Here is a 21,988-nt window from a genome sequence, read left to right as displayed (position 1 = left end):
ATTATTATTATTGTTTCATTTCATTTTATTTTATTATTTATTCTAACCTGTTCGTTTGGCAGTTTTCTTGGTTGTTTCCGTATACCTCTTCTTGCACGAGCCTTTGCAGCATAGTAAATTCGAATGTAAACAAAAACCATTATACATGATGGTATATAAAATGAGCCTAAAGCACTATACAGCACATAACCGATATCTTCAGAAAGCTAAAAATAGAAGACAGTAAATAGAAAAATTATTACTTATAAATTCTATACCTATATAATCCGCATTTAAATTGAATGCAATCTTTTTAATCAACAGACCTTATCAGTAAATTAAAAAATCATAACGCTATCTTTATAAAAAAAAAATACTTAAATTGATTTGATGTGAAAAGAATTGGCAAATGAAATATATAACAACAGATTAAATACTATACCGTAGAATTGTGATATTTAAATGTATTAAAAAATCAATAAAATCAAGCTTTACTTTATTTTATATACGTATTAAGAGAAATGGAAATAGAAGTAGTAAAATTTTCTAAATTCCATCATGAAAAATATTTTTAATTTTCACATCATTCCATTTTCTTTCATAATGAAAACAGAGAACAAGCAAAAAAAAAAAATATATGCTAAACAATACACATTCCAACTGCTGTTTGAAACCGCTGGACGATTTTCTCATGTCGATTCAATTATTTGGAATTTATGCTTCATTTTAACCATCTCGTATCTTCCCTTTAAATATTATGGAATTTTTTCATATTATATCGGTCGGTAAAATCATAAAATACCAATACAGAAAGTTTTTTTTTTTCCTTCTGTTACTGGCACAAGTACTACTTTCGTGGCTTAGATGTTGATGTCGCTTAAGCTTAACTTTTTTTTTTTTTTTATATTCACAAAAAAAATTTTTGTTTTTTCAAATTTATTTAATATTGAAATGCATTGCAGATAGTTTTTCAATTAAGAATCTAAAAGATTTTGCTTAAATTTACAACTAAGCAATTCTAAAATAACTTTTTTGTTGGTTTTTAGTCTGTTCTCATTCATCATTTTATACAAATTAATGTTGTGATGAGAAATAAAAACTTTATTTATAATGGTAGAAAAACTTTTATTTGTATGAGCACAAAAAGTTCTTAACATTAAATGTTCATGTACATATTCTTTCGTACAAATAACAAGTCTATTTAAACGAGATCTGACCTAGGTATATACATTAAGATTAATTTGAACAAATATATACATGTTTACTACTTTTCCAACAGATATGTATATGAATATGAAGAAAAATGTTTTACTTTTTTATGCTTTTTGGCAACAATGTTTTTTTTTTTTTTTTTTTTTTTTAATTTTTACATATATACTCTTTGCTGTCTTTATAATAGGCTAGGATGTACCAAACGTTTAAGTTTGAATATTTTGTTTAACATTTAAATTTATGATCAAACTGAGAGAACTGATTTGTCAGATAATAAAATAAGTATTTCATTGATATTTACATTTAAATTTAAGGATCAAACATGTTTCAACCATGAAGAATTTTAAAGATTTAATTAGAAATGCTAGACATTTTCAGCTGTATAAGGTCGCCTGATTTCTTAATCGAAAAAATTGCTCATAAAAAAGAAGATGCTGAAAAACTTATGTGCGTGCAAGATAAGCACGCTTTAAGTGCCTTGACAAGCAGATGGACAATAAATTAATAATTATCAACATGTTGGAATTTATTAAAGCTCATTTTACGACGTATTTTCATGTTTAAACGAAGACAAAGAAGTAAGGCGAAGACCATCATTTAGATGTACTCGTATAAAGTACAATATCCTAGCACGTTCTGCAATTACACATATGAAATACGTGAAGGCATGCCATCAGTAAACTAAATGGATTCAAAAAATTGGAAGGATATTGAGTTTTCAATATATCCAGCCAGTTTATTTAGGGGTGTTTTTTTTATTTCACCAATATTAATATTAATAATCTCAAGTGGATAAATTTGTGTAACTAGATAATGGCAAGTTGTTGTCTAGTTCTAATTTTTTTTTGTGCACTCAGATCAGCGTGAATTTAAAATTGATGGTCTATAAATTTCTTCGTAGATTTACCCTTAATAGTTCTTGAGAGTTAAGAAAAGAAAAGTGTTTTTTCACATTCGTAATAAATTTATATTCATTAAGTACACTGCGTGATTCAGTGTACTTTTAATCTTGATTATATAAAACTGATTCACATTTCGTTGCTATAAGTAACTACCGCACATTTATTTTGATTAGTATCATTCATTATTTTTTATTTTCTTTCTATGACTTATACACTTATCTCAATTATGATGAGCACCTTTCATTACGTTTAATTAATTCACAAACGATGTGATAAGTAGATGCTTACTTATCGATTGTTAAGTATGAAAAAAAAAAAATTAAAAATCTAGAATATATTAATTTCAATTTTTACTACATTTTTATAAAGGAATAACGATATTGTGGCATTCTGACCGTCTAGTCTAACGAAACTCCTTCGTTTAAAAAATGGAAAGTTTCATTTAATAATCTTTGATTCAATGATAATTAGATTTTCTTCTTGAACAGGTTTATGTTCCTTATTTCAACATCTTCTTGCGAAAAATGTTGTCCTGTTATCGCATTCAATCCTGAGTTCTAATATTTAAAAAGTATAGAACACAGATCTTTCATAGACTCCTGTTAAAAAAACTTCAAGATGATTTTTGGTCACTTTACAACTATAGGTGTAGTCGTCATTGAGTTGTTGAAATGTTTAACTTTGTTTTGAGAAAGATGCACTTCTGTCGAATAAGAATGACCATATCTATACTTGTGTTATTTTTACTTTCCTAACTGCATTAAATGTTTGTTTTTCAAACAAACTTTTTGCTATCTTTTCAATTATTTAAAGTTAATAATTAAATTTAAAACAATGAAAGATAAACAAATAATATTTAATGTTATCTTACATCTGTGAAATTTCCCTTTAAATTTTATTAGATGTTTAAGCAGGTTTCTATGTGATTTTTCTTTTGTTCTTAGTTAGTTTTAGTAGAGGGAGATTATTTATAATATAATTTCCCGTCGATTTTGAATGCTCATGTTCTCATGCTCATGTTTTGAATTTCAGAGGTATGAAATTAATAGCATCAATAAAGTCTAATTATTAATAAGCAATAATAAATGTGAGAATGATATTGTAAGGTTTCATTCAATACGTTCTGTCTCATGTTAAATCTTACAACAATTCATTTATTGAGCGTTTATGGAACGCTAAGGTATATTTTGTGAGTGAATAGAGAGAAAAATGAGTAAAAAAACTCAAGTTGAATAGAATTTCCTACTATTGCACGGTGTTGCACTTGATGTTAAAAGCAACTTCCTTTTTTTCTCTATTTATTTAGAACTAATTTAACTTGTCTTCCTTCTAGACATTCTTTGCAGAGGTCTTAAACAATAGACAAAAGTATATATTTTTTAATGTGTTTCAACATTAAAATTAAATAAAATGTTTTTTATAAAGTTATAAACAGTTATAAAAGTATAAATTAGTGCAAAAATATTATTAATAAATAAGAAACATTAGTTGAATAATTTTGGTGTAAAATATTTTTATCATAAAAGTAATATATAATTAAAAAAAATAAACAAAATGGTCAAAGATATTAATGAAGATGAAATAACATATTGCGATGATGTAAGCACAAAAAACAGAGTTTATATGAAAAAAATTGTTACTGTTGATGACAAATATAATAGTCTAAAATATTTAAATATATCCAAATAATTAAAAATAAAAATAAATTTCAAAAATAAAAATTATTTTTGAAATGTCAAGTTAGTAAAAAAAAAAAAGTTTAAGCTTAAGTTGTTGAACCGTCATATAATACGATTAAATTATAAACATTCATTTGTAGTATTGATTTTCCGTATTCTCAAAGAAAGTACTATTGATTCATATATAGTATAAAAAAATCCTAAGTCTTTAGAGCTGAATTTTGCGAAATGTAATTGAATTTATGAAATAATTAAAAAATAGAAAGAATAGTCTACTCTCCTAATAAAAAATTATTTCAGTCGTCCTGGCGCAGCTCTTGATCTTAATAAATGTTAGTGAATTTACATTACTAACATTAGAATATTTTATTACTATACTTCTTTTTTTAATTATTTTTTAAAGATTTTTATTCTTTCACATTTCATTTTGAATCACCATTTTTTAAAAAGTATATATAGTATATTTGCAATATCCTGAACAAGTATGAGTTAAGTGGAGTACGAAAAATATATAAAATACAAATCAATGATTCTTTTCATTTTTCGCATTATCTGGATTATATAGATTTCATTTTCCAATGACACATCGGTTCATTAAGCACTTAGGTAATGTGAAATACGAGTTTATTTTGACTTTATATAAATCGATCGAATGATTTTATTAAATTTTTTCTACAAACATTGAGTTCTGTATAAATTGAGACTCTTTACGACATTCTTTAAGCAAAGTTGGAATATATTCGCTCAGGAAAATTTTTGCTTTAGTAAAATTCTTTAATACATTTAGTGTTGTGCATGCGTTTGCTGTAAATCTTGGTACATGTAATTTTTAAAACGTAATTTATAAAACCATAACTGAATATTTGATTTTTTTTAATCTAATCAATTATGAAATCATTAACAGTTTTAGTAAAATTTGCATATTATTATGCTTGATCAGTATCGATTAATTTATGACTTTTCTTATTTTAAATCAACAGGAACCTTTCGATTTAGACGAGCTTTTACCATCAATAGGAGAATTTGGAAAATATCAAAAACTATTACTTTGGTTTATATGCTTGCCAGCGTGTGTTCCTTGCGGGTTTTGTGCTTTTAATCAAATATTTATGGCTGGTTAGCAGAAGATTTGACATTTTATTTATTATTTGCAAATTTTATATGATTATTGTTAATATTTCAAAGATACTCCTAAGGATTATTGGTGTCGAGTTCCACAATTAATGAATTTTTCAGAAGAACATAAGAAATTATTATCAATACCTTCTTTTACTGTGAGTATATTGAATTTAAATAAATTTTACTTTAAAGTTCTTAGCTAAAGTAGATAAATAGTTTAAGCTGACACAATAAAATCGATTTAAAGAATTTCTCGTCACTTTTTCATATGTGGCATTTAGGTAAATAATTTTAATTCTTTTGATTCTCGTTTTTTGTTTTATCAATATTAATTCTCTGTTCAGAATAAAAAACACATTTTAGTGCATTCTGAAAACTTGTTTTTATAGAAAATTAGATTTTTGGAAAAAGATATGATTAGTGTTATTTTAAGAATTATCGTAAACCAATATGTTAATGTAAAAAAAAAGTTTATGGTATGTAAATGCATTCATACAAATTTAGAGTGTTTCGTAAGCTGTTAAAGAGCTTCGCTTTAGAATAGCAAGCACGTGATTTGCAATGCAATATCCTGATAAAATAAGTCAAAAATAACATAGATGAGCATATTATTGTATGAGTGAAAGATTTACGTTTTATCAGAGTAACTTATGTGACTCGCGTGCTTGGTGTCGGCATCAATTTTTCTCAATATAATGTGGCATATAGAAAAAATGGAGGTGGGTATACAATATAAACACTCTTGAGATTTATGTTTTTTCACTGCATAACATTGACATTACTCGTTTTTTCTTCATCTGTTCCACATTTCTGTTTATGTATATTTTACTCCTTATTCTTCTGTATATACATATCATACAATATAATACGTATAACCTCGACTTTGATCAATGAATGCCACACCAATGCGACATTGACGATTGAAAATTCAATTTAATGTGTGATGAAGTAAGAACGTGGAATAAACTCTATTTCTGATAAGAAAAGGATGAACAAAGTTTAGCACGAAAATAAAAGATGGAAATAAGAAAAGGAAATGTAGAAAATAAATAAGATAATAATAAGACCAAAATCTGTCGCTTTTTGTTTGTTTATTGTTTTGTGTCAAAAAGATTTTTTATACTTTTTATGTAACAAAGGTTTATCTTTGAATAAAATATATTATTAAATTACAATATTTTAGATCCCCAATAAATTAATTCAAGGATGTCAGATAATAGATTTATCTTGAACTTAAATTCCTCGAATAATGAATCGGAAATGGATATTAAAATTAGGTTGATAAATTCTGCTAATTTAGCTTTGAATAAATTCTTCCCAAAATTGTTTAATTAAAATATTTTTTTTTTTTAACATTCGATAGTTTTCTCCTTAGATACTGTTGTACTATTTTATATCTTAGCTAGTTTAAATGAATTTCTTTTACTTTGTAGGAAAATGGAGAACAGGTGTATGATAAATGCCGGAGATATGCTGTGGATTGGGATTTTATTTTGCAAGAGGGTAACCTTGAATCTTTTATGCCAAACGAATCTTTGCCAACTCAGCATTGTGATAATGGATGGGAATATAATAAAACAGATGTACAATCTTCAATTGTGATTGATGTAAGAGCTAATTGAAATCTAATGTGTGACAAAACTAATTATTAGTTAATTATATTTTTAATTTACATGTTCTTACACCTTATTAACTCATGATTATTATTTTTTATTGTTGTGTAAATAATAATTTTTATTCACTTTTATGAAATGACATATATGAATATCATCAGTACGATTTAGTCTGTGAAAAAGATATTTATCCTACTTTAGGCTTAGTAGCGCTCAACATTGGTGGCCCGATTGGAGTATATTTTTTTGGGATGCTTAATGACAGATATGGACGTCGTTTCTCATACTTTTCATGTTTAGGAACATTATTAATAGGAAGTTTTATCACAGCTTTTAGTACTAACTTTGGTATGTGGGCATTAAGTCGAATTGTTGTTGGACTTACTATACCGGCTGTTTACCAAATTCCATTTATAATTGGTATGTTAATTTGAAATTTTTGTCCTTTTAAAGCTTTGAATGCTTTCAGTGTCAAAAGCTTTAACATTTTTTCTTTTTAATTTACCTAAGAAAATTTCTAACACAACATTTTTCTTGTTTATTTTTAGCATTAGAACTTGTTGGACCAAATTATCGTTCATTTGTTACAGTCATGACCTGCACATTCTATACATTTGGCCTTATGGGTCTTGCATTGGTTACAGTATTCGTTAAAGATTGGTTCATTCTCAGTCTCGTAACATCTGTTCCATTTCTTCTTTATTTTTTGTACATTTTCATCATGCCGGAAAGTCCAAGATGGCTGCTTGCCAAAGGTAAATTAGAAGATGCACTAAAGATACTTGAAACAATGGCGCGAATAAATGGAAAAGAATTTCCTGAAACCTTTCATAGCAAATTGGAAGAACGCGTTTTGCAAGAGAAACAACGAAAAAGTAAAAGGAAAGACCGTACTGTTGGAGCATCAGATTTATGCAAGTATGTATTTGAAGAAAAAAAAATATTAACAAAAAAGTTAGTCAGAAAAGAGTGTCTTTAAAGTGTATACATAGCATTGCAGCCCTCAAAAATTTTATATCTGAATCAAGAACTTGATTAATTGTTCTGGTTTTAAGTCGTGATGTTTGTTATTTATTTTCATTCTTAATATTTTTCTTATTTTTAGAACACCCAATATGCGTATGAAAACATTTCTCATCACTCTAAATTGGTTTGCGAATGAGACAGTTTATTTGGGATTGAGCTATTATGGGCCGTCATTAGGAAGTAATCCACCATTGAGCTTCTTTCTGTCATCACTGGTTGAACTGCCGAGTTATGCTTTATGTTGGTTTGTTATGGACCGCTATGGTAGACGATGGCCAATGTGCTTACTTATGATTCTTGGTGGTATTAGTTGCGTAATAACAGTATTATTACCTGAAGATGCTGAAATGGGAACCCTTATATTGTATCTTATATCTAAGTCAATGATTTGTGGATCTTTCTTGATAATTTATCCGTTTGCGGGTGAACTATATCCAACACAGGCTCGAGGTGTTGGCATTGGTTTCTCAAGCTATGTTGGTGGTCTGGGACTTATCATAATACCATTTATTACATATCTGGGAAAAGAAAATCTACGATTACCATTATTCATAATGGGATGGCTTGTTACAGCTGGTGGATTTACTGGATTACGTTTGCCTGAAACTCTTCATTCTCGATTACCGCAAACAATTGAAGAAGGAGAAGAATATGGAAAAAATTGGAATTATAATGATTGCTTAAGATGTATTCCGATTGAAACTACACTTGATTCAGCATCTGGTTCGTATGAAAATTTAGCAGCAAAAGAAGACATTGAGTTAAGTCAGGTGATATCATTTAAAACATCAACAATTGATGAAAAGACGCCACTTGAAGCAAGAAGAACAGAGAGACGTCAAACAATGAAAAAACTTATGCGACAACCAAGTGTTATGGATACACAAAAAACCGGAGAGCTTGGGTCAATGCAACTAACTTATTGGTTTTAAAACAAATGTCTTTAACAATTTGACATTTTGTACAAATATTGAAAAACTTTTACAAACTACTCCTTTTTCCTTTACGTCTTGTTAATAATAATATATTCTTGTTTAAAAAGGCTCAAAAGAGATAAAACTATGTAATTCAAACCTTCCTTATTTTATGAAATTGATGTAAATACTTGTAATTTGCCATGTTAATTATATATTATTTAATGAATTATATTTTAAATTGTTGGAAAGTTTATGAATACCTAAAAGCGGATTTATTTAGTTATTTTTTTCAAGTTGGGAATCAAATAAATTTAGAAATGATTAATAAACTTACTTTATTGAAAGTTACTTGTGATTTTATTTATTTAAATAAATTTATTCCACATTTTTTATAAACAAACATGCTTACCAACTTATAATATTATTTATTTATTTTTGATAACATACGATTATATAAAGAAAAACGTTTATAGCTGTTGTGGTGGATCCTGAATATATACTTTTTATTTTTTCATCCCTGAAAGATTTTTTCAGCAGCTTACGATGAAGTTTTTCATTTAAACTTTTCTGCTTTTCTTTCTATTCTATTTCGCTTTCATCTTGCCTCATAATTTGTTTTCTAGTCTTTTGTTACTGGAAAACGCTTACTACAAGGGCAAAAGATAATAAATCATTTCCTGTTCGCTTCTCGCATGTCTCAAACGCTTCGTCTTATCATGAACTTTAAATGACGCGCAGAGATTTCTATCATTCTAAACTTTTTAAAAACTTTTATTTTTTTTTAAATTTATTTACCCTTAAAAATATCCTATTTTTTTTTATAAGCAAGTAACTTACAAGAGTTTGAAGTATGATGATTTTAAATTTAAAAGAGCCATTGTAAAATCTAAAGCCAGCTCTTTTTTGTTTGACAGAAAATTCATTAGCATTGTTTTCAAAATATTGACTAGCTTCCTTTAAATTTCCAAATAGTTTGACAATTAGTCTAGTTAGGGCTGATCAAGATTTTAAAAAAGTATTTGTTTCATAAGATGACATAGAACATTAATAAAAAAGCAAAACAAATTCGTATCTTTTGGAAGAAAATATTAACAAAGAAAGGAATGCTTTAAATTGGCATTTACTAACATCGTTATAATCTTTACAATTCACCTGAAGTTTTTCTTTTTTTGTTCCTTTTCGTTTTGTAAAGATGCGCTAACATAATAAAAAGATAATTCCGTATTCAGAAATGGAATTTTTATGAAGGAAGAAAAAGATTCCTTCAAATTAATAATTCTATTTTATGATGCGCTTTCATTAAAATAAAATGTGAAAATAACCACAGTATGCTAAAGAATCCTCCTTTTTTCATTACCATTTCTGTCTACATTTCCATTTCATACCATTTTCTGTAGATTTCCTTTCATGCTTATTTACATACAGAAATAAATAAAGGAAAAACTTTCACATTAATGAGATGCATTGTGTTGTGATCATCATCATGAATTAAAGTATGGCAAGGTATGAATTGTGACTTTTTCTTCTATTCATAATAACGATGTTTCTTTTTCGTTTTTTTTTTTATTATTATATGCACTCATTAAAGTGCAATGAAAAAATGAAATGAAACTCTATTCTTGTCTTTAATCAAGACTTTAAAACAATTACTCTAAAAGTTACTTTATTATTAAAAAAAAACTTTCCATACTAAGCTAATTAATTTATTTTTTTCATTTATGTCGATTTTTTGAGAAAGTATTCGAGTAGAATAAAGACCGAAAATTGATGAATTTTTAATCTTTGTTAGGTAGGTATTAGGGGTTTCAATCCCGGGACAAAATCTCAATCCCGGGATTGGATGAAGAAAAAAATATCTAGTTTTAGCCGAATTCCAGTATAAATGTAATACTAATAGTTTTATTAGAAATTTTTTGGCTAAAAAAATCATTTCCAGTAGACAAAAATGTATTTTAAATAGTTAACGAGACAAGTTAATGCCAAAAAATTGCCAAGATTTGTGTTTTCAAAGCCGAAATCAAGATATCAACATCATTCCTTCTCAAAATCCCAATCTCGATAGATTTTTGGGATCGAGAATAGAATTTTCGGGATCTCGGGATTTTTCGGGATTCCCCGGGAAATCCCGATATCAAGAAAGCATAATCAACACAGAATTGTGTTGTCTAAACTTTTGAGATCTTTGGTTTCTAAAATTGTGGATGAAATTACTATATTTTGTTATTAGATATGATTTTCAAACGTGTGATTCTTAAATTTTTTTAAATTTTAGACTTTAAACTTGAAGTTTTTGTATCAACATCAAATGAATTCTCAATCCCGCAATCCCGGGATGGAAGCTTCTCCAATCCCTACTAGGTATTATTAAAATGAAAACGTTTAAATGTATGAAAAAAATTACGAAAATTTCTCTCGTGTTATTGATCGAGGGACTTAAGCGTATTTTTGACCCAGCGATCCGTAATTGATATCAGCTACTAAAAATACCAGATCTAAGACACTTCCAGGCCTAAAAAACAAAGTGAGTTATTAAAAAAATAAATGCGAATATTGTAGATCTTTTTTATTTTATATCTATTCCTTTATTTTTATAGGTTTTTAAATTGAAATATTGAATGTCCGTGGTTATGCGGTAATTCTTATTTAAACATCTGACGGCATAATATATATTATATTCCAAGAAACATAATAATATTAAAAAAAAATACAAGTGCACGTATTGAAAAAATTTATCATTATTTTAAATGAAAATATACATCACATTTTTAGAACTTGTTTAAAATATATTTGCATATTCATTTATTGCCATTTAAATCTATACCGCACGCAAAATGTATTTTTATGAACGCAAACAAATGTGTGTCACGAAATTGTAATTGTCATTAACGCCATAATATTTTAATAGGAAATAACTATAAAATTCAAATTTAATTTTTTTCAACAATAAAAATAAATCAGAATTTGATTGACTTACTGCTCTTCATGAGGTAATTTAATGACATGTACGAATAAACAAACATACACAAACATAGTTAACATACACATGAGAGATGTATGATAAAAAACGAATAGGACAAAAATGGAATATAAAAATTTATTTTTTGTTCCTATTTCACATCATATACATCAACCTCAAAAATGACAATAAAAACATTCACAACCTTCAAACTAGTGCCTTTGTAACTTTAATGTCACGCCATTGTGTCTGCTAATGTCATACTGCTAGATGATGATTACATCCTGCCGCCACAAATATTATCAGTTTAAAGGCGATTCTGTTTCTTTTTCTGCTATTTTCATTCCGCGTGATATAACATAAAAAGCCGTAAATGGTTGTGACGAAATGATTTTGATGTGTCATTTGACAGATTCAAAAAGTCGAGCCAATTTGTGTTTTTGACCCATTCATAAAAAAAAAACTAATAATAATAAGGGTCTAAGACTTGGAAAGGAAAATATGCATTGTAAAGGCAGTTTAAACGCTTATATAATAGAAAAAGGAAAAAAACGGCAACCATAGATATGAAATGAGGTCATAATTATGATGATATTAACAAAATGACTTGCGTTTTGGGTCTAATTATTTAAATTTTAAATTTATAAATTTAAATTTTTTTTACTGTATCTAACAAATTGTGCTATGTATTAATCGCTGAAAAATTGTTTCTTTTCACGACAATACCAATTAAGCTGTATTTTTGTTTTAGAGTTGTAAATTTATTGAAGTGAAATTATCATAATTAATGAAAATTTTAAGATTATTTCATATAAACTCTGAGGATTGTAGAGCTGTTTACATTGAAGCAGATAATCTTCATTTTCAGATAATGAAAATTATTAGACAAAAAAATGTTTGGGTTTTTTTTGCATTGAGGAAATCGAGAAAGTAGATAATCCAAAAATGTATATTATACGCTGTTCTGAAAATGGTCCTTATGTATCATCAAAATAAAATACAAATTTTATAGATAGCACTGACGAAAAATGCTCTCTTCAGAGAAGATTTAAATTGAATCACTTGAAATATTATTTGATAAAATTATATAAAAATAAATTGATTTGGAATAGGTATTAAGCAATATTAATCAAATAAATCATTTTGACATACAATACTATTAAACCTTTTTTTCTCTTTGATTGGCTTTTAAAAAATAAAAGCATAAACTTTGGGAAAATTTTATAAATATAGGAATAAATGCAAAAATAAGAGCTAAGCGAGCTCTTGGAGTATGAAGTAACTCAATTACATTTATATTTATTGAAACAGAACGAAGGAAAATATATGCAAGAATTATGTGTGCTTGGGATTATTAAAAATTTATTTTCTTGTATTATTTTTCTCTTCGGTTTTTAAACAAAAAAAAAAATTAAATTCGTGATGTATGTAACAAATTTGGTGTTTAATTTTGGGCACACAATTTAAATTCAACAATTTTGAATATATGTATGTATATAAAATATGGTGGTACGTGTGATAAGTTATATATAAGAAAAGTAAGAAAAACATTTTTATTCCTCTTTTCAACAAATTCTTCTTTTTTGCGATGTCTCAAAAAAAGATATTAATTCAACTCACATTAATGAGTCCTTACATTGTGAACCACACACAAGCGTACACATTATTATTACACAAAGATTTTAATTATACTGCTCTCCATTTTTGATACTTATTTATACAACTGTGATTCGCAATGTTGTTTTTGTGTATTGTGTATAAGTTATGCTTTTCGTGGTTTAGTAATCATCATTTATTTCTGAGGGGATAATACGAAAAGTGCAGCGAGCCAAAAGGATTTCAACCTTAATAAATATCGCTAAGGTATGCATGTTTTTTTTTGCCTTTTGTTAATGCTTTAGTAATACTGTGAGAGACAAAGAAATTTTATTTGCCTTTTAGTGGTTTAAAAAATGTGAAAGCACTAAATGAAAGAAGAATATAAAACACTTGTATTATATGTATAGGATGGTAAAATATGTATGTTTCAAATTTTATGGATGAGTTTTTTTTCTGTTTTAAAATCCAATGAAACCTTCTGTAACAGAATTTTCAGTTTTTTTTTGAAGGTTATGTTTTTTTATAATGCAGAAATTTCCTTTGATACCAATCGTTTTATATGTAAATTGGAGAGTGGGTTTTTATGAAAAAAAGTGATAAAATGCGAAAAATATATTTAAAGAGATGAACTTGTTGTACCCTTGAATTGTTGCAATTCTTTTCGTCAAATTTTCCCCAAAAAAAAAATGATGCGACAGTTTAAATTTTTTTATATTGTATTAACTTTTTTTTTTTTGAATTACAAACTTAATCTAAAATCATTCTTAAAGCAAACTATATTTTCGAAAATTATTTGTTTCAGTGTTGAATTTAACGCTGTAAATTTAAATTCATTGACTGAAAATCTCTGAATGCTTGCTGAAAAAGCGCTTCCCAGAAAACACAGCTCAAAGTTGATTCTAGGAAAATGTTGGCTTGATTACTTATGTTATCTATTAATTTTTAAAAACAAACTAAATTTGGTGCAAAGAAACAACTCCTTGATCAATATGTTCATGTTTATCTGAAGCAAATGTAGAGTAAGTGAAGTAAAATATCTGCTTCGGGCCTGTTACCTATCAAAAACATTAACACACTTGGAAAATTTATGATTCCAATATTGTGCAGCATATGGTATTATATGTATGTATGTACTTTACTATATTGAGATGGAGTAAAAGCAGTACGAGTAGCAGTAGACCATAATATTTGTGAGCTTGTCACTTTCAGAGTTTTACTAATATTGTATCATACAAAGATATGGATAAAAATCTATATTAATATTATAGAAAAATTGTATATTTCAAACAGTTGCAATTTTATTACATCCAATATAATCAACAATGAAAAAATAACTTTATATAAAAATTGCAGACTTTGTATTTGATTCATTTCAATAGTTTTGATTTTCATATCATTGAGATATCTGATTAGATTGTCTTAATTAAGAGCTTAAAAAATATTGTTAAGAAGTTTTGTATCAAATAAATAGGTCAATTTAATTATTACAGCAATTTTAATGAAAATGTAAAGAGCAAAATTTGGTATTGCAAGAAAATGGTCACTTGATATTCAATTATTATCTGATGAATTACGGTACCAAATTCAATGGTTTTTATTTCACTTTCATTCCAATCTCGTAAAGAAAAACCAAATGTCCTCTAATTTACCATAATTCGAATGTTTTTATGTAGGCATGTATGGTAAAGCGAGCATCTTCGCTTTCCTTAATGGTACTATAAAAACCAACACATTTAGAATTGAAGTTGGATAGCAAAAGAGTCAGCAAAAATTGCTACCATTAGGCCATATGAAAAGGGGACCGTAATTTGATTCCTTTAACATAAACAACAGTGTACTGACACAGAATCAGCGTAAAAATAAGTGAAGCATTTTAAATCATAAAATACTTTTCATTTTTATAATATTGAGACATTAAACGGGATCTTTGTCAAAGTAAAATGATTATATATGAATGAAAAATTGGTCCAAAACCTATAAATAAATAAAATAAAAAATTTTATTGACACTTTTATTATTGCATAGTGAGGCATACAAATCACATTTTTACATGTCACATTGACTCACAATTTATCAACTGATGATGTCTCATACATCTCGCATGTTTGTAAATGTAACATACAGAGGAATTCATGAAGACAAAAATTTTGTTTGTGCAAGAGCGGAAACCATAATTTTTTACTTCTTCTTACCCTATATGTCTCCATTCTTTTCCGCTGCTTTTTTCTATAGTACACTCAGAACATGAAATACAATAGAAAAGAAAAAAATATATAAAGGAGAAGAAAGATGAGGCAATCTGAGAATCGTTTACTGAACCGCAAAAACGGCCGGACGATAGCAAAAGCAACCATAATAGCAAAATGGGGAGAGTAAATGTAAAGAAATGTCTAAATAAAAATATTTTATTTTCATGCAATTTAATTTAATTTATCAGCCACATTCTTTCTCATCTCTCGTATTTTTAATGTTATCTCTCTCACAATGCTATATCATTGCCATTCATATCCATAAATATTTAACGGCGATTTCTTTTTCTAATTATCGCATTTCTGTTCAATTATACAAGAAATGGAAATTAAAACACCACCATGGTTTCATTTGTTTGAGTTGTTATTTATTTCATAAAAATAACTTTTCGATGTGAAATTGACGATCGCTTTTGACCATGTTTTAGAAAACAATTTTAGGTGTCTATCTAGTTTAAGTGAGGTATATTATATTTTCCCTCTTTTCAAACTAAAAAAGGTGCTGAATTTTCCTATTCATCGAACCATTTGATTGTTGAAAAATAAGGGAGGAGATGATATAGATATAAGGAACTTTGCTACCTTTAATATTTTCTTTTTTCTTATATTTGAGATTTACTTTAGATTAACTATCCAAAAGAATTTTTGTTTCACTTCATAAATTTTAAGCTCTTTTATCAATATATTTATGGTTTACCCAGGTTTACCAAAAATTAATATAATAATTTGAAAACAAGATCCATATAAAACTTCCAAAAATTTAAGAACTTACTTTACAAACCAGTATTTATCATTTTATTAAACTTTTACTCAAATTTATATTGTGTTAGAGATAGGTATATCCCATCAAACAAAATGTTAATAATTCTTCATCTTTTAAATATATTTCGTTAAACACAGCATGATCGCGTTCTTTCATAATTGCAGTTTTTCAAACTTTACACAAAAACTTAAAAAAAGTTTAAAAAAAAGTGAACTTGATCTGAAATCATGTTTGACTTATTATACTAAATTATTATTATGTTCTAACGATCTAAGCCACTAATCGTTAGTTAGCAACTAATCGTCATTAGGCATTTTTTTGTGAAAATAAAAACTTTTTCAGTGCGCTATGAACGTAAAAATGGATAAATATAAAATTAACAAAAACAATTATTTAAGTGAAAAATTAATTTAATTTACAATTGAATATATATGATTTATTGTAAAACATTTTAAACGTCGAATAATTATCTAAAAATGGCAATAATTTAATTTACTCATGTTTATTGAATATATATGATTTATTGTAAAACAAAAATTTTAAACGTTCAATAAAAACAACTAATTATCTAAAAAAGGACTCAATTGAACATAATGAGCATAGAATTATTATCGTAGTATAGATCAGATCAACCATCACTGAAGGACCCTAAACTATTTTCTATTTCGTTTCTGAAATTCTCAAAACATTTATATAAAACGATGTACAAAATAGATCTCAGATACACAGAATCTTATAAAATCTCAATGTATAAAGATCAAGTAATATCCAGAATATATTTGATAATATCCAGTGCCATTAGTCATCAACTTACTGTTCAAATGAGATTTTTATAATTGTTTTAAAAAAAACTCTCAATACTTTTAATTTACAATTTTGTTGTTTAAAAAGAAATGTTTAATGGGACAAAAAACTAAATAAAGGACTAAATTATATTTGAAAAAATAAATAGTTAATTGCAAATTAAAGTCAAATATTTAAAATTAAAGAAATCAAATAAGCGAATCTTTCAGATTTACTAAACCTTTTTTTATTGAAAAATATTTAAGATGCTCTAGATAAAGTTTTGCAGAACTTTTTTGCTCGCTTTCTGAATATACAAGCAGATTTTGATGAATATGTCTTTATTATAACTTTTTCAATAAGAAATAATTCTGATATGAGAGAAAACATTTATTTATCTGCATATTATATTGTAGATTTTCGTCATACTATGAATAATTCAGAATTTCGTATCTATATATCGATCACTATGCAGCATATTCGATATGCTTGCATGTTTTAGAAATTTTTTACAAAGACTAAATAAAAAGAACTTACTGCCTATGCATACCAATATCTCATCTTGTTTGAATCATTACTATGAAAATAAAAGATCATATTAATATAACACTCGGTTCATTTGGTTCAAAGAATCTTTAATTTTTTTCATTTTATTAGCTTAAATAGCTTTATTTTTAATAACCTTATTCTAAATAATTTGAAACTTAATAAATCAGTTGAGTGATGAATGAATAGGAAATGGTAAAAGAAAATGTAAAATATTTCAAATTCCCATCACATTTGTGCAAAGCTAAAAGATGGAAATGTAAACGAGGGATTAAGTGGTGGAGGAGAAAAAAGTTTTTTTCCTCGCTAAATTCTCTTTTCTGTTGTGTTTACTATCTATTTGTGTCTATTTGTGGCATTTGCGCATCAAAAGCTATTGCTTCAATAACCAAGTATTGATTGTTACTTGCGAAGTAAAAAATCTCCTTTTTATTATTTTGAGGACTGTCGAAGTGAATGATGTAAATTTACATACTTAAATCATCATGTTCCTGAGGTGAAAATCTTTCTTGTTTTTCATTATTTAGATAATATTGTTTATTACTTTTTTTAAAGAATCTAAAAGCATTTGGCATGTACTTAATCAACATAAGTATCAATATCAGCATAAAATCATCTACAAAAATCAACAAGTAAATGTGATAAGTCTACCATTACGCCTTTGTGCTTTTTTTTTATCTTTTTCATTACAATAAATGCTTGCGAAAATCAAAATCCTCTTCTCAAACAATGCTTTAGGTATTTGGTCTGTTTGAATTTAAAGTGTTTATTATTTTTTATTTTAAGATCAAAAAATAAAAAATAATGAGAAAAGGATTCTTATTGAACCAGAAAAAGAATAATTTGTGCAATACAGTTAGACAAGTAACAATTGCCATTGTTGATCGAATGGAATAAACATAAAAGTTTATTGTAGGAAAAAATAAAAAGACCATATCGAAAATCAACAACAGTTGTTATTAAGTTCTCTTAAATACTCCAGTAACGTATTTTTTAACTTCAACGTTAAAAAAATAGGAGGTAAAAGAGCGAAAATTTCGATTATTAAAAAAATTGAACCAATCAAGAGTAGATTATTTATTTTGATGACTAATTAATCAAAAATTAAATGTCAAAAAAAATTTCAAAGCAATAAATATGAAAATGTAAATATGTAAATTTTCAACATTGTGTGCTTTATCTTCATCTTTGAATGTTTTTCATTATCAATATATTCATATTTTTCTTGAATTTTAGAACATTTACCATTTTTATTTATTTCCAATTTTTTAACGAATTTAAACGAGATAAACTCTGAATTGATCAAATTTTTTTTTTTGGAATCCTATTGACTGTGAATTATTTTTAATTTTAACTAAAATAAAACTCCATCAAGAAGCTGTTTCTCAGAATGTAAAATGGAATTCACAAGTACGCTAAAACTAATCTCAGAGGTTTCACAATATTAAAAAAAGGTATGTGTTTATAAAAAAACTCTGCTTAAAACAGCGGAATGACAGAATGTAAAAGTGTTACGTAATAGGTGAACGACTCATATAATGCTCTGGCTTTCTTAACCAAATAAATTGTACTGTTAGAGCATCCGCTATGTCTTCATATAAGCAAAATGAAGAGTATTTTAAATGCCACAAAAATAATTGAAAAGGTCGTTAAAATTGTTTTTCTAATTTTTTCTTTAACCTTCAAAAAACAATAAATCCAAAAAAAAAAATTTATAACAGTTTAAGTGAGAAATTGAGCAATAAACTGAACTATAGCCGACGATATTGAGAAAATTTATGGTTTAAATTTCTTAATCTCTGTCTTATTGGTTTATAATTAAGTTTCTTTGAATTGAATACTTTATTGTATTTTGTGATTAAATCTTATCAATAAAATGTAATAAGGACTTTATTTTAACGTTACAGTAAAAAAAGCTTAATTTACTATTGAGTATTTTAAAATCTATATCAACCAAATGTCTTAATAAAATGTGTTTTTGATGTCTTATGGAAAAAGAAAAAAAAATTAAGAATCTATAAGACTCGCCCGGGCCATAGGCTATTGGATTGCAAATATAACCTTTAAAATATTTCATTGTTTTATTTAAAAATATAAAGAGATACATAAATGTTCTTTTAGTTTCACCACATATTATTCCTAAGGCATGTGTATCGATCAGATTCAAAAAATAAAAAAAAAAGGTTTACTGATTTTCACACATTTTTTCTAAAGCAAAAATATAACTGTGGCAACTATGATTCAGTTGGCTAAAAAAAAAGATAAATTTTACGATATTTAATTATGTTTTTTGCCTTTAATTTTATATTTACGCTACCCTACGGTAAGGATGGGTTTAAATTTGTTACTTTTGCTCTCCTCTTTGTGCTATCATTTTCCACTTTAGCATCATAGAAAAGTAATTTTTCAATCAAAAACACATTTTACGCATTAATAAAGACATCGAACTCAAAAATTAATCACCATGGAAAGAATATTGAGCAACATTTCTGAAGAAAAATGAATGTAAAGAATGTGAGCATTGGTTTAGTCCATTTTTTGTGAGTTGATGTGCCACAATTTTTGAAAGCGGCAAAAAGTGGTCGAATGAAACACAATCAATTATCCTTATACGTTTTTTCTTCATTCGCTTTCTCCCTATAATTTTTCTGTTGTTTTTTCTCGCAATAGCAACTAGGAAAAAAGCTTTGTGGTTATGAGTAGAACAAAAAGTAAAAAAAGAAGAGATGGAAAACAAAAATTTCAAACCAGTACGGGTAAAGCAAGCATAATGAGAGAAACGTCAATATTATCATCAATCTTTGCTATGTTTTACTATATTACATTCTGTGCGTAGATATTTATATAGATTCATGCTGAAAGTCTGTAAAATAGAAATAACTGGAAAAGGGTCTGCTTAAAAGACGATATAATATAAACGAAATATTCCACTATTGGAATTTATTGATTTCGGTTTGCAATATGCTAATGAAATAAATAAAAAGAAAACTTCAGAAAGCAAAAAAGAAATCATCCCTCTAACTTTTCTCAATTTATTCTTCTAAAAATAATAAATAAGTTTTACTTGAGGAAATACAAAAGGAATCCATGAATATGAAATTTTTCAATTAAAGCCAGACCATGCTTGTCAAATAAAAGTCAGAAGTATTTTGATTGAACGAAATCCTTTTCCTATTGTTTACTGTTATGAAAAACATTTACCAAACTTGCTTTAATTTCAAAAGTTATTTTTTTAACTATAACCTAACAAAAAGTACAATAAATTTAAAAAAATTATAATATTTGAATTTTGATAATTATAATTATAATTAAAACATGAACTTTTATGAAAAAAAAATTATAAGAAAATTTTCATTGTGAGGCACCAAATCAATCTAGAAATTAAATTAAAATAACGAGTAATTGTTGCTTTATTGCCTCCATTTTTGGATTAAATATGTTTTCGCGTGACTTTCTTGTTATACATTCATCAAAGAAAAATATTTCATTAGTGTTGAAAAAACCATAAAATTTGACGCCTTTATAAAATGTAGGGCGGAAAAACTAAATAGTATTTTTTTTGTTTCCTGTTGAAATACTGAACAATAAAAAAACTTGTTGATTTTGCTAATGTATTTTCGTAATTATATAATTTGTTAGGTATTTATTAAAATTCAAGCCAACTTTTTTTATGCCACGTGCTAACACACTGAAGGTTAGCCAAAATTTTTAAAGCACAAAAATTTGATTTTTTTTTTAACCATTTCTTTTTTAGATTTCGCTGTAAACTTCGTATTCCTGAACATACATGGATATGTAATTTAACATAGAAATTCAAAAATGTGTGCATGCATAATAAAGAGATTTTAAGATTAAACGATAGAAAGGATCGATTATGAATTCAATATGGAATTGTATCATTTTAAAAATGTTTCCATTAAAGAGCTTAAGAGTGTTCAAATGGCCCAACAATGAGGGATTAGGTTTTGATAAATTTTCTTCCGACAGATAATTTAAAAAGGAATGAGCCTGAACATAATTTAGCAGATAATAAAATAGATTTGGTTATTATGCAAGGTAATTTTCTACCTTTCTATTTTTCTCGTTTGTTGTATAAACAAAAAAGGATAAATTGTTTTGTACTTATCACACTATGATTTATAGACGTAATTACATTATCTAGAAAGCAATAATGTATTTTAGGGATAATGTTTTCCTTTTCTAAACCATTCAAGTATTTTAAAAATGTAAAAATTTCTAATACATATCTTTATGCTTAACTTTTTCTTGATTTTAATTCAAGAGGAAATGAATTCAATTTAATGCACCATTTAATTTCTAACGAAAACTTCAATTAATCTATAGCCATCAATGTAATAACAAGCGATTAATTTTAAAATAAAATAATTTTTCTTCAATTTCTCCTTAAAGCTCTTAGACATTTACTCTTTAAAATCTATGGTTTTGCATAATAATTTTAAATGGTACTCTTTGCTTCCACGGATAAAAGATTATTCCATTTTAATTTATTTTTCTTTCCTTTTTCGATGTCAACTACCAGAAAAGTTGATTAAAATTCATCTCATCTTTTATATTCTATCAGAAGTTTTCTTGTCCTCTTCTGCTTCACATTCTACATCCTCTCTCATTTTTCTCACTCAACTCA

General features: G+C 26.6%; 2 protein-coding genes across 2 annotated transcripts in view; one reads left to right on the top strand and one right to left on the bottom strand.

Moving 5' to 3' along the window:
• Octalpha2R (alpha2-adrenergic-like octopamine receptor) overlaps positions 1-21,988 on the bottom strand; it is a 51,185-nt gene that overhangs the window by 1,953 nt on the left and 27,244 nt on the right. The window contains exon 2 of the mRNA XM_070638095.1: positions 48-206. Coding sequence (XP_070494196.1) covers positions 48-206 — 159 coding nt within the window. The remainder of the gene's footprint in view (positions 1-47; positions 207-21,988) is intronic.
• Positions 3,648-8,598, top strand: CarT (Carcinine transporter). The gene is made up of 7 exons (XM_070638094.1): positions 3,648-3,692; positions 4,753-4,888; positions 4,958-5,046; positions 6,325-6,498; positions 6,666-6,924; positions 7,053-7,422; positions 7,610-8,598. The coding sequence occupies exons 1-7, from the start codon at positions 3,648-3,650 to the stop codon at positions 8,460-8,462; spliced, it is 1,926 nt and encodes a 641-aa protein (XP_070494195.1). The 3' UTR covers positions 8,463-8,598.

The sequence above is a fragment of the Chironomus tepperi genome, unplaced genomic scaffold (assembly GCF_022539635.2).
Source record: "Chironomus tepperi strain 1889 unplaced genomic scaffold, CSIRO-AGI_Ctep_v1 contig_170, whole genome shotgun sequence".
NCBI classification, from domain to species: Eukaryota; Metazoa; Arthropoda; class Insecta; order Diptera; family Chironomidae; genus Chironomus; species Chironomus tepperi.
Note: the sequence above shows the minus strand (reverse complement) of the source record. Positions and strands in the feature narration are given on the sequence as shown.